This window comes from Mesitornis unicolor, unplaced genomic scaffold (genome assembly GCF_000695765.1).
Source record: "Mesitornis unicolor isolate BGI_N332 unplaced genomic scaffold, ASM69576v1 scaffold4567, whole genome shotgun sequence".
Taxonomy (NCBI): Eukaryota; Metazoa; Chordata; class Aves; order Mesitornithiformes; family Mesitornithidae; genus Mesitornis; species Mesitornis unicolor.
The window spans coordinates 136,778-151,061 of NW_010196997.1; the positions used below are offsets into that span (position 1 = coordinate 136,778).

The following is a 14,284-nucleotide window of genomic DNA, read 5'->3' on the forward strand; positions in this document are numbered from 1 at the left end:
TGGTCATTTAATGTGGTGGGAGTGACTCTGCAAACTTTAACAGCTCTGGCACAACAGATCTATTAATTTAATGCTTAAATGTTTAGGATGTGCTTACGTGTTTTGCTGGATTGGGGCCCATGCAAGCTCTGCTCTCTCTTTGAATGGTCAGTGAGATGATTTGTCTGAGTTGGGAATAATAATGTAAATAAGGCTTTGTTGGACCAAATGTGCAGATGTTACATAGTACTACTATGCACTGTTTACATGACACTAATGTCTGTTTCTCTTTCTTCACAGGTTCTTCTTGAAATTTTTCCTCAAATGTAACCAAAATTGCCTAAAAAATGCAGGAAACCCTCGAGACATGCGTCGATTCCAGGTCAGTCGGACATGCTTCCTCCTTTAAAATCAGCAGCTGTTAGGGACAGAAGTACTTTGACCCAAACTAACCTAGTAATTCACTGGAAGATGCTAAAAATGTAAGGTCACAGAATATTGCCTGAGGACTTCTTGTTGCAGCAGAATTAGCAGGAAGTAGTTGGGTTTTCTTGCTCTGGACAAGAGAACTCTTGAAGATAATGTCATCTCTACAGGAAGTGAAAGTATGAAAAGGAAAAGTCAAAATGACCTCACTCTTGTATTAGGCTATGGGGCTACCCTGCTCTGAGATATTCCCCTCTGCCTCAGGAACTGTTTACCTTCCTGTAAACACTGAGCACCATGTTTATTGGAAAGAGCAGAGGAGGGTATAAGAGCAATTAATAAAGTCAGGCTTGTGACTACACTTCAGCAGTTATTCTTCAGCAGTGTTAAAGACTCATAAACGTGCATCAATGGGATGAAGGTCCATCCTGGTAGTCAGCTCTTGGAAATAACTACCATTGGGTGTAACTTTCTTGGGATGTTTTGTGCTGGTGTTTCCCCTCTGTTGCAGCATGTGGCAGTGGGCCTTGGGAACTGCAGTGTCAACACAGCTTCAGATGGCTGAAGACATTTTTTATGCTACATCTATGGCCACAACTACTTTTGGGATTAAGTGCAGCGCTGCCCCTTCTGCACTTGCCTTCCCCAGTGCTGGCAGCAGAGTGATTGTGGTGGCAATGCGGAGAAATAGTTGTTTCAGCCCCTTTATTGAAGATGTGGTCCTTTGGCTGTGCCAGTAATGCTTTACCTGAGTATGTGCTGAATAAAAATATGAGGTAGAGAGCCAAAGGACCTTCTGTTTCGATAGGAGGAGTGTATATGTCCCAGGGAGAAAACATGATAGAGTCTGTCAGTGGGGATTTACCTCAGGGTTCTGAGGAAGAAAGGAGAAATTTGTCCCATACACTATGTGGGTCTCTGGAGGAAGACAACTTCAAAAGTTTGCTGCTTTCTGTAGTAGCTCAGGACTTTGTTTACATCTTTTCCACCATTGTCACACTTAAATAAAAGTGCTAAATGCTATGGAAATGACAATATCATTTATATGTAGAACATATGTCTTTTGTTGAACTGCTTAATTGCAACAGTGCTGAAAGGCAGAAGAGTGTTTTTTGCCCCTCCAAGCACAGAAGTGCAGAAGTGAGGAGATGTGGCCACAGGGATTAAATTAATCAGTCTAAGAGCTAGCATTAGCATGGCAGAGCCCTCGGCTTCTCACCCCACACTCCTCCCTCTGTCAGGTTTCTCCTGTGATTCGAGAGGGCATTAGCACTGAAGGAGAAAGTGGAAAAAGGACTCTCACCAGCACAGGGATTTAGGCCAGGCAGTCACCCCTGGGGCCTGTCAGAGCTTGCTTCGCAACATGTACACTCTGCTGGGTTTGTGCTCGCCCAAGCTCGAGGCTGATTTTCATATGGTAATGCCTTTGCGTGTTCTCTCAGAACAGCAATCAGGAGCCTGTGTCGGTGAGTAGGTAGGACATAGGAAAGGTTGTTGATCTCTTGACTTGTAAAGACATTCTGTCATACAAGCCCAGCTTCACAGCAGTTGAGCTTTCTGTGTGTAAACAGAGACTGCTTAATTACACAGGTCATGTCAATTAGTGTGACCTTAGCATTTTCAAGAAATTAATCACTTTCAGCCGAGTGAACCACTCATACTATAGTACCGGGTGGTATTGAAGCTTGCAGTGTTCTGTTAAGTGCCCAGGCTTATTGTTTTACCATAGCTTTTCTTTTCTTTTCTATTTTTTTAAAATTTTGATCTTTTTGCTCTTTTACAAATAGACTTCTTAAAATAAAACTGCAAGACTCTACAAAATCCAGGCTTCATTTATCATTTCTTAGGGTGAAAAGAACCAAACATACACGTAGTATTTCAATGATACGATGCCCCTAGATGTTTGAGACAGTGTTGTATAGTGAAATCTGGGCCCTTGTGAAGTCAGTGGAGGGTTTACTATCATCTGCCTTTGAAATATTGCCAGTGACTTACAATAGTTATGTCAAAGTTCTGGTTAAAAACCGTAAGAGTAAGGTATTTCCAAATACTTTTTTTAAAATAGTAGCGCATACTTCCTCGCCCCCCCAAAAATGGAGTCTTTCCCTTCCTTTACTTCATTCCCATCTCTGTGCTGGACTGTTAAGCTACCAAGAGATTTGTCCATCTTTTGTCCATGGTCTTTCACTCAACAGTCTCCAAAAGTTGCTAGGACTTGTCAGAACACAGATTATGGTTTCAGTGAGAGAAACAGTGAAGAGCCAGGGACACGAGTCTATCAGTCTTGCACTATGTCAGGAGAGGTCCTGTGGAAAATTTCCTTTCTTAGTATTTTTTGTTTGTTTGTTTGTTTTTCCTGCAGCAGGCATTGCCTGATTAATATGTAGTATAAGAGAGGTTAAGAAAGTACAGGGAAGAGGCAGGGTGTGTGTTGATTCAGGCAACCTGTGTGTGAAACTTCATTCAGACTCACATGTAGAAATGAATTAGGAAGTTTTATCCTGAACATTACATGCAAATATAGTAGTGTGACAAGCCTAAGCATAAAAGCAGTTGTGGGCCTGGAAGGAAATACATTTTCTCTGCATGTCTGAGATGTCCAAGCATGTGACAACTGGAGTGGTGCAAAGTACCAGCAAAAGTGTGTGCTGGCCCTGGCTGTGTTTGTGTCTCGTAGCAGAAGACGACAGGCGGAGGAGAAGCCAAATACTGTGCAGGGACTCAAGACAGTTGAGCGTTGAACTCTGCTGCAGACTCCCTGCTTGTCCTTAAGAAAACCATTCCATCTCTGTGTGTTTCATCAGCCCAATTGGACAGAACATTTGGTGACATATATATTGTCACCTTTGTCCAGCCTTGCCTTCTTATTCGAGAAACCCCATGGAGCAGATGCTTGGCGTGTTTTTGCATCCTTCATCACAATAAGTCATCGTAGTGACCAAATTAATGGTAATAATAATAATAAGTAGATAGTATCATGGGTGAACTCTGCTCAGATTTTCCTTTTCAGCACTAACAACTCATTCATAGAACCTAAACAGTTTTGTGTGTTATTGTAATTAATGAAGGCCAGGTGCCTTAGTTATCTTGTTGTTCTTGTTTTAGCACAACTGCTTGCAAACTGACACATGTCAAGTTTTAATTTAGAGGAAACTTTTCAGACTGAGTCACTGCATAAAACCCCAAACATTCATTTATTATGAAAACCTTGGAAGTCACTTAGAAATTGCCAAGCTGTTTGACTCTGTTACCACAACCTCTTCCTCAGCCGAGGCTGCTAGTTTGCTTCCATGGGATGCTGCCACTCATGTTTGAATTGAAACCACTTGTGTCTTATTGCAAATTTGCATAAGAGACAGAGATGATGCTTCATGAATCCCAGATAATGGAATTTGGACATGCAAGGCTCCATCCCCAGAGAAGGGAAAGGAGGAAAAAAAAAAAGGCTGAAAAATAGCAGTGAGAGCTGTGGCCCAATTCAACAAGGTAATTAAGCGCCCGGCTGGTCCTCAAACACGTGAGCAAAATTACTGAATGGATTGTACTTATGTACTTGAAGTTAGGCACCTTTTTAAGTGTCTTGTTAAATCAAGAGTGATTTTTAGTTACTAGAGTAAAGAAGTCAACACATTGTAGGAAGAGGTCACCAAGTGGCGATGAAAATAAAGATGTTGCTCAGGCCATTTCTGCATAGCTTTCAAAAAGCAGCAAACACAGGAGTTTCAGTTTTAACACTAATGACACCCTTCAAACCTGGAAATGGTCTTAATCAGATTTTCTCTGCCTTTGCCACTGCATGTTGGGGACATTGCAAAAATACCAGATCCCTTACTGTGCATAGGAGAAAATTAAAAGCACAAGGAACATCCTATGTCTTAATCAGTTAGCAAAGCTTAATGGGCTGTGGTTAAAAATGAGGAGTCATGCAATGCTTAATTTTGATATATTAGGTGAGGTACTATAACAAATAAACAGGCCGAGTGCTAAACGTGGATAAATAGCTTGATCTCCAGGCTCCTGGTCTCTGAATAGTTTTTTTAAACTAAGCCCCAAATTATTCACAAACTGGACTATTTAATGGCAGGCAGAATAATTCTCAGAGCCATGATATGTTAATGCAGTTGATAGTGCCAACTTCATTGAAGAAAGTTGTAAACTGATGTGTTTCTTTCATACCTCTGTCTCCCCTGGTGTTGATACAGGATTTAAATTCAAAATCTATGAAGGGCTAAAGCTAAAGCTCAAAATCGTTTTCCATGTTTGCCTGTACAAAATTAAAACTCTGTTTTGTTGACAAAATTCAGAAAGGTTTGAGATTTGGCAGGCCTGGTTGTCCCTGTGCTTACATTAATGTGTCAGCACCTCATTAATCATTTATTAAACTGTAGTGTGCCTTTCCTTCTTGCTATGGTCTGTGTTTTAGGATGCCTCAGTGCCCATTCAACATATACTTTGGCTCTCCCCTCCCCCTAATTTTATGATTTCTCCACAAATTAGTTTTAGCATGTGCTTTAACTTGAACATATCCCAGTCGTTTCAAAATCAAAATGAGGAGAGTGTAGTATTTTTTTAGATTAAAAAATATGAGTAGAACTTGTAAGTACGTAAGTGCTCTGTAGCGATCCAAGTATGTAGCCGTGGCACACAATATTCAAGGTGTATTTTTTCCTCTGTTAATAATTGGGGGCGTTAATATTTTGTTATTACAGTGTATGTTCAGTATTTCTGTATTAATGAGATTTTTGCATTTAAAGAATTAAGCAATAAGCGTGTGCTGCTTCGTACAGGTGCACTATGAATAATCATTTTTTCCAACAGATACATAAAGTAACCACTTTTTTTTTCTGCATTTCCTGAGACTGGAAACAGTTTCTCTTGGGGATTCCTTTTATAGTTTCTTCTGCTAACGACACCAAAGAACCACACCAATGTGGTCTCCTTGTAGTAAATCAAATTCTCTATTCAGGAGGTGGGCACTGTTAAGTAATTCAAAATATGTTGCATCGACAGTTTCAGTAACCTAGCGGGGGAAATTTTAAATTTAGCTTTACTCACATAAAACTGACCTCACTAGGACTGTTTCCTCAAGTTCTTCCCTAGAAAGGTGCATATATGAAGACAGCTACTTATATATACGTTTTTCACAGGTTTGAGCCCTAACTTGCTATCATGACTCTTGTCCCGTTATTTTTCTGGAATCCTATTTCGAGGTTCCAGAGTTCAAAAGTTTGATTTTCAGCACAGGATTAATCAGCTTCAGTGGGAAATCTGTGTGTACCTACATGGTCTTAGGATTGGGGAAAATATTTTATATCAAAGCCATTATTATTAGTTGTAATAGTGTTCATTTTCGTATGCATCTAAGCAGACCCAGAGAAGAAGATAAGGAGCTGGCATAAATCCTGGAGCTGTGACAGGCAATGCCAGCTAAGGATTTGGCTCAAAATCCCAGTTGCAAAGAATTTACAATGGTTGCAAGTGCACAAATAAGATTGCAAACCCTGAGCCACTTACTATAAGATCATATTTTATTGAAAATATCATAAACTTTATTTTCTCCCTCAGGAATGCAATGGATAAATTACTTTTGAAATCCCTTTTGGAATTGTATATATAGGTCTTGGAGTTTTTTTCACCTTAGTTTGATTTCAGAAAAACTTACCTACAGTGTTCGGTGCTTTCTTTTCCCCAAATTTCCATCTGTAAGAGCTCTTGAATCATTTATTCTTTGTTTTAATATCTTTCACTTAAAACACACACAAAAATCTATTGCCTGTAATGCCATTCTGAGGGATGGTTTAGGATCCTTTAGATGTAAACTAGTCTCTTTTGTATTCCTCTTTTTAAAGACAAAGACTTTGGGATTAACTATGGGCAATTTAGCAGCATTGCTTACTTTATATTTCTGAGCATTTTAATCGGTGGTCAGAAATAGGGGGAAAATTTTTTCTTTAACTTTTTTTTTTTTTAGATCCAATTCAAGTGATGAAATTGAATTGTTGTAAGCGATCCTTTAAGTGTCCCCATTTGACCAACTTTGAGAGGCAGCAGCTTCCTGAGAGAGTTGAAGCAATGTTTGCCAATCCTTGTAAAGCATTTCACCTCTTCAGAGGCTAAAGCCTCTCAAACCCAAGAACAATTAAAGCGAGAGCCTTTCAGAGCGACTGGGGAATTCAGCAAAATAAATCAGAAATCCTCTGCGGTGGCTCTGGAGGCTTGCCTCATTATAAGAGCAGATCTATTAGCCCCCTTGCCATTGTCTTTCATTTCTCAAGTGAGGTGATTCTAATTAAATTAATCTGCATGTCAATCTATCGGTGATCAATCAAAAGGGCTGAGGTCCCCCTTTGCGGCAGTGTGCTTGCGGCTGACAGGGGCTGATAATGGAGGAAGAAATAAACTGTCGAGCAAAGTTAATTAGTCAACATAATAGGTGGATTAAACAGGAGCTGCTGATTGCTGTTTCACATGTCGAAGCATGAGGTGGGAGCTGAAACTGCAATTAACAGACAATTATTATATTTGGTTGTAAGAGGTCGCATGAATAAACATATCTCTGTGGGTTTCAGTTTTTAATCCCTTTCCCTGTTTAATGTAAGGAGAAGTGTAGGTCATTTCTTCTTATTGTTTTAGTTGAAGTTCTCGAAGGCGACGCGTGCTCCTGGCAAACCAGCAGTGAGCTGGGGGCCAGATCTTTGGCTGGGGTAAAACCCTGGGAACGCCGTATTTGTTGGGAAAAGGCTGTGGGACGAGGTGGCTGAATGAAAGCTGGGGAAGCTGAGGTTTGAGTGGGGTGGGAGAAGACCCAGTCTGATGGGCTCACAGCTCTCACAGGGAGCTGCCCTGTGCGTCCCCCCCTTTCCATGATGGTTCGTGGCCTGTCTGCCCTCAGCCTGAACAGGGATATCCTATAGGATAGTGCCTGTGGAGCCTCAGGGTTGAGAGGTCCCTCTGGACACCTCTGAGCAGCTGAGTCTTCTACTCTGGACCCAACATTTACCTGTTTGCCCCTGTGGGGTTGGCTCCTCTCCCGCCCTGGGCTGCTCTGGGGAGCAGAAGTGTCGGATCCTGCCTCCAGGGCCATGTTTTTCTGTCTCCCTCGCCTCAAACCAAATCCCAGGTGTTGACATTGAGATAAGTTGGGAAATACAAATAATTCTAAGGCTGGATGAATAGGGTTGTGTTCTCCAGATCAAGACCCCACTGTCAAGCGTGCGTGTGTACACAAACATACCTATACGTACTCCCTGAGACAGAGCTCGGGAGAAATTTGGGCAAGTTCAACAACCTGTAGTGACTGTACTGAGGGGAGAGCAGTAGAGGAGGATGGGGGGAGGCATGCAACAACTCTCACTGCAGCTTCACAAAATACACTTTTGTTTTCTTTTATTCTGAATCAATTCTAATTTGCAATGTCAACAGCTCTATCTACTTCAGCATAGAAACTGAAGGATAATTTAGGGTGAAACACAGCTGCCCTTGTATATACGGGAAAAATACTTAATAAAGATCTTCTTGTTAAAATGATGGTTAACAGTGTGCTGTCTGCCATGCAGCTACAAACTCTGCAATTTAACTTAAAACTGCATCAAAAGCTTGTGATGCCAAAGACCCACTCATCAATAGCGTCTCTTGTTAGATTTGTACAGCATAAGCACCAGTTATTATGCGAAATAGCTATGCAATTTTCTACAGCTCCCAGCTGTTATTTATTTAACTGAGTTTATTACACTCTCTGCTTCTTAAAAAGCGTACATATATATCCAAGTTCTCTTACGTTTTGCTTTTGTGCTTGCAGGTTGTGGTGTCTACAACAGTCAATGTCGATGGCCATGTGTTGGCAGTGTCGGACAATATGTTTGTACACAACAATTCCAAGCACGGGCGGAGAGCTCGAAGACTCGATCCCTCGGAAGGTACGCCTTCTTATCTGGAACATGGTAGGCATATCATTTTCATTGGTTGGCATTGCTACTTTAAATGTGGATTTGTTTGGTTTGTGTCTCTGGCTACTGGTTTCAAATTGTCCTGTAACAGTTTATACCTTTGGGACTGGATATTTTAAAGAGACTGGCCTCCAGACCAAAGGGGGAATTTTTCAAGTAGGCCAGCACTAAATGTGATGAAATGACAAACCAGTAGGCAAACATGGGTGCAGAGTCTGTCCTATGTGTCGATTTTGCCTTGATTTTTGACTGTGCATCTAAAGGATGTTGCATATTTTCAGAAGTCCTCAGCACCTGAATTTTGGATTGGATTTCTTCTATCTATAGAGTGCTGAGCTCTCTAGGAGATCCAGCTGTTCCTTTGAATTGCCCTAAAAGAAAGCAGAGCCCTTTTGGAAATCCATCTGCTTGCTCAAGCCATAGATGAATGTTCTCTTCTGGCTCCAGCTGTGCCAGCTGAGGAAGTTGCTCTTCCCTGCATTCCACAGCTGCTTGTCTCTTCTCACTGCTGCAGGCTATTCTCCACTATGGATGTGCCAGCTAAGATGGTTGTCCAATTGCTCCCTAGTCCCCTTCAACCCCAAGAAGTTTATTTGAGTGAAACACTTTAAATAATAACTCTTTGCCAATCGAGCTTTTTTTGCTGAAATGATAGAAGGAGAAATGGTGCAAGGCAATTTGGCTTTTCTGAAAGGACAGAAAACCCCAGCAAGGGTGGGACAGGGGCATGTGGCTGGAAGCAGCCTGGGGGACAGTAATCTGTTCCGTAAGATCAGCTGGTCCTGGAAGAGAACATCTGCTGGTGACTGTAGGTGCTTAAAATGGGAGTTGTTGAGTGCAAATGTACTTTGAAAAATCTGGATTTGATTAGTGCTTTGTTTTGCTCTTTGTCCTCAAAGTTGATGACTACTACTGAAAAACAAAACTAATACAGAGGGCATTTCACTCCCCTCTCCCTGTTCCAGCTTGGTAGAATAGCTCTTTGTCTTTGAAGCTGTTTGTCATCCTAAATTCAATAGGTGCTTGCTCCCTCTAAGAGATGTGTACCCTCAGCTTCCCTTGAAGTAGTTGCGTGTAGAAGGCACCAGCCCTTTATGCTGGTTTGTTTCACAAATATTTGCCAAGGATCTGATGAATAATTAAATAGATTTTTCCAAAGAGTTTGAAGGAACCAGATAAAAATTTTCTGTGGGAAAGTGAATGCCACTCAGACAAATGTTAACTAGATATGTTGAAAGAAATTATTAATACTGAGAAATGGGCAAATGCGTGGGTTTCTACTACCCAGTGGATTCCTGTGGAAATAGCTTTCTATTCTGTTTATGCTTTCAGGCATCAGTCCTGCGAGCACTTATGCATATATTTAAGATTAAGCACACATATGGTCCTGTTGGGATCAATGAGGCTTCTTGTGTCAGTAAAGTTGAGGGTATTGATAAGTGTTTGCAAAATCGGGTCTGTAGTTCACACTTACTAACCTAAAATTCTTAGCTCAGCAGCATTTCTCATTATATAAACATAACTTGCATCTGTATTTATTTAGCTCTAACTTTTTATGTAGGCTGTGAGCCATTTTCAGCCATAATTCATGTTATAGAATTTTTTTTCATCCTGCCAACAACCTAATTTAATAAACAAACCACTGTCATAATTTTTGCTGAATTTTTCTAAGGAATGTATGAACTCTGTCTTTATTAATTAGCAGAAGGCAGAACGTTACAAAAGGAAAGCTCTCTGTTCAACTTCGTAATCTTTCCATTAACTCTAGTCTTTCAAAACAACACTCCTGTTTTTTACTTATATTCCTACTAAAGTAGGTGCCATCTTTTAATTATTTTTTACCCTTATTGCAGTCTTCTCAGTCCGTGCTTTTGGTCAAGGCAGTTCTTACTTTCTCATGCATAAATGTTCTTACTCACATCCATGGTGTAATAGCATCTCATTTTACCACAGCTATCATCTCCACCCCTACAACCTGACGGATTCTGTTAGCAAAAAGGAACAAAAAAAGACAGTGCTATGCTTACCTACCTGCACAAACCCTAGTTACTGTGCTAACATTAAAAGTAAACATCTGCAAAATATCTCCATGTGTACATTTTGTTGGAAAGGTGATTTTTCCAATCTCCTTTCTCAGGCATCTCTCAAGAACCTTATAAAGCAACCACTAGTAAATTCTTACTTTTGAACAGCAACCTCCACACTACAAAATTGCACTCTTCCCAAAAGAAGCCTTTCTTTTTAACCTAAACCCTTCAATCCAGCTCTCCAGGAATTCTATGCACATGTGAGTTTAAATGTTAGTATTAGATATCTAGAACACTTAACTGAATGAAAAAAATAGAAAAGTCTCAACTGGGTTTAATACTATTGAAGTTTGGACACGAACCTTAGACCCTTTAGAACAGACGACGGTTTCCTCCACTGAAATAATTTTTTACTTTTAGTTTGAGTCTAGAAGTATATTATTTTTCCTCAGTTTTCAGAAATTTTATCTTGGATAATATCTTCAAGTGTAAGTAGCAGAGACTATTTGTTTGTCTTCCCTTTTTCCCAGCTTTTCTGCCTTCCTCGAGGGGGCAGATTGACCTGAACAGTACCTGGAAATGGTGAAATGGAAAGCTAATGTAGTCATGGCTGTTTTGTCTCTGGTTTATTGCTCTGCTGAGCAACTTCTGATCATAGGTTTTTAAATGCTGGGTTCTAGCTATACTATGTCCTTGACCAAATGTATTCCCGTATACTTTTCTGAATGTTTAACAAATGTCTGATCACAATAGAGATGAATGCCTGACTATGTGAGGACTGGGGAAAGGGAAGAGGGGATGCAGCAAGAAGATGTGCTGGTTGGCTAGTTTACTTAGACAATATCCATCTTAGTTTTGCTTACAAGGTTGTGTTGGAACACGCTGCTCTCAAACATGGAGTTGTAGCTTATGTGACACCTAAAAAAGACTTTGAGTGCCAAAAAGCTGGCAAGAAAGCTTTACCTCCAGAGCCACTCAGGAGCCTGGTGTCTCCACATTTGGGTTTTACCATCTCATTAGCCAGTAGCCCTGATTATTTTGGGGACAGCCAACACATCTCTATTTATATCTTGCTTTTCAGACAGTAAAATGAAAGTTCCTTTTCGTAGCTCATCACTTGGAATACAACTAGGAACCTAGATCATGGTTTTGTATCCACACACTGTCCCCCTTGAAACCAGCGGATTAAGAAGCTCAAATTTCAAATAAATATGTCCATCTTTTAAAAGTAATAGCTAGCAGAGGCCAATTATTTCATACATCTCTGTGTGGTATAAATAGGGTAAGCCACAGTAATCTGTGGTTTTCAGTAATTATCACTTTTTCATTCACAAATAGTTGGATCCTCACTTGTTTTATATTTATGGTAAACCAGAAAGCCAGTGTGGTTGACCTTTCTAAATTGTACGTATATAGCAAGATGTATAGTGAAGAGCCAATGGGCCCCAACCAGTAGAACGTGTTTCAGCTTGTAGTTCATCCCAGGGTGTCAAGTTTGAAAGCAAAATCATTCTAATGCAATTGAAGTGAGTAGCTTATGGAAGGGGGGAATTCTGACAGGGTCTGCAACAACCCTTTTCAAGTGTACCAGCATGAAGTCGACCACTGCAGATGTCTGCAAAGTTCCCAGTTAAAACTCTCATATTGCTGCGAAGTAAAAATTCTTTTTTACCCAAAATCTTTGAATGGCTTTACAAGAATGTAAAGCCAATTGCAGCATCAGTTTCTCTATTATTTTTCCTCACTGGCAGAATGCAATGCCCTCGAAAAATGATAGTCCCTGAGACCCTGTCAGTTTGCATGCTCTAACACTTTATTATCTAATGATCTAATATGCAACAAGGCAAAGAGGGGGTGCTTATCACCCTGACAGGATGCCTAAGAGAAGTGACTAAATTACTTTATGTACCATTAGCGCTAGCTGCCACGGTGAACTCACTGCGAGCATTTATGCAAATATTCCTGAATACATTCAAGTGGCCTTGTTAGGAAGACGACTGACAAGCAGCTTAAATGCTTGGGTTTTTAAAGGAACAGTTTTATTTCTTTTTCTTCCTCCTCCTCCTCCTCCTCCTCCATAGGAAAGCACTGAAGAATTAGGTGATGGTGAGGTTTGCTGGCAATTTGGTTCTGAGTCAGCTCAACAGCAGCAAAAGAGGAAAGCTGCAGGGTAGAAATAAGGACAAATTATAAGAGATGATGTCAGAATTTGGGGATGGAAACCAAGATTTCTAAAGCAATGTCCTGACATTATTTTAATATGAAATATATATAAATCTGTGTGAGTGTATGTATACCTAAAATAGGTCATTATATAACAAAGCCATCACTAGTGTCTGCTTTATGCTGGAAATTATGGTGCATGGCCAGATTATTCGGTCCTTCTGTTATGGTACCTGAGACACTCAAGCTTTTACTGTGTTGTTTTAGTTCATGATCGTAATAAGTGATTCAGTCGGTTTGCTGTCTGCAGGTGCAAAACCTCCTACAGCAAGTGAAGAGCAGTAGTTGCTGTGCCTCAGCTGGGTATGTCAGGTAGATCCTCTTGTCAGCAGTGAGCCATTTAAAGAGCTTTTCTTGCCAATCCTGTCCATCCTGGGCAATCTGAGAGCCCACAGTCACCACAGCAGGCACACACACACAAATTTCCCACTAAATCTTCAGATTTGAAAGGAAAAATGATTGCTAGGCTGTGTCTTAGGTGATTAGATATCTTCGATTTAGATTAATAAAAAAGGAAGGTTTTTCCCCACCTTATAAACTGTTTTCGAAGGATAACATTTAAAATAAAGCTTTGAGACTGAGTGCCTCTAAATGTCAGTGTATCTAGTCTGACTGTAACAGAATTGTTGAGAACGCTCATTGTATACCTTGAATTTAGCTGCATATGCTGAGCACTCCTGCTGATGATTCCTGAAAGATGCTCAGAAATCTGACAGTGCTGTATGTGGCTTTGCCACAACATTAACCACGACATTTTTTGCAGTGTGGAGAATTATGAAGAGGATGCCCCTATTGGCTCCATTTTAACCATTTCAACCCTGAATCCCTTGGTGTTGCGTGTATCCATGCTGGTTGATGATGGTTAATACAAGACAGAACATAGACTGAAGTGAAAAGTATTAACAAGTTGAGAAAGGTTAATCTTCAAAACTTGATACATTTTACCCTTAGATGGTATAGATTCAGGTTTTTCATCATAGTTAGGGACTACTGCATTCATAAAACTGGCCAGATTTAAGCAAATAAACTAACGTTTGACTTGTTTCATCTATGAGTGGAAGCACCTGTTGTATCTTAGTGCTTCACTTAAGAGTGTTTTCGTGATTATGTGAAAAATATAAACACACAAGCTTTCTGCACCATATCATTCCATATAAAGAAGTGCAGTGGGCTTGATTTATTATTTAGAAGGGAAATATTAAAAAAATTATTAGGATTCTACCACTCTACTTGAGGGGATCTTTTATGTTATTCTGAGTTATGTCTGCTTTCTAATTTATTTTCTATGAGGGAAGAATACCTAGGGTTGTTGGACATCTCTATGCATACACAAGGGGAAAAAATGTGACTTTCAGAACATTGCACAACATGGATAGTAATAACAGTAAGTGAGCCTTGATATACTGAAGGATTGCAAAACTTCAAGCTGGAAATCATTTTCTTTACTTTTGCCAGGCTGTCTTTTTCATATCGGTTCCTTCATAAATGCAGTGACTCATAAATTCAGGCAGTTTTTTACATAATGGCTTGTTATGTGTTCTTGGAGCTTGACCTCACTGAACGTACAATATTAACCTCTTCGCTGCCCTGTGGTCTTACTGTATGTTTCTAATATGAGTGAGCACACCAGGGCTGGATTAGTCCAGTATGTGTGCTCAGATGGAGCTAGAGCATTTGTCCTGC

The 14,284-nt window shown here is 40.3% G+C and overlaps 1 protein-coding gene across 1 annotated transcript in view; it reads left to right on the plus strand.

Moving 5' to 3' along the window:
• Nucleotides 1-279: 279 nt before the first annotated feature.
• LOC104543936 (transcription factor COE1-like) overlaps nt 280-14,284 on the plus strand; it is a 40,985-nt gene continuing 26,980 nt past the window's right edge. Inside the window, exons 1-2 of the mRNA XM_010188655.1 lie at nt 280-361; nt 8,204-8,345. Coding sequence (XP_010186957.1) covers nt 347-361; nt 8,204-8,345 — 157 coding nt within the window. The 5' untranslated portion in view covers nt 280-346. The remainder of the gene's footprint in view (nt 362-8,203; nt 8,346-14,284) is intronic.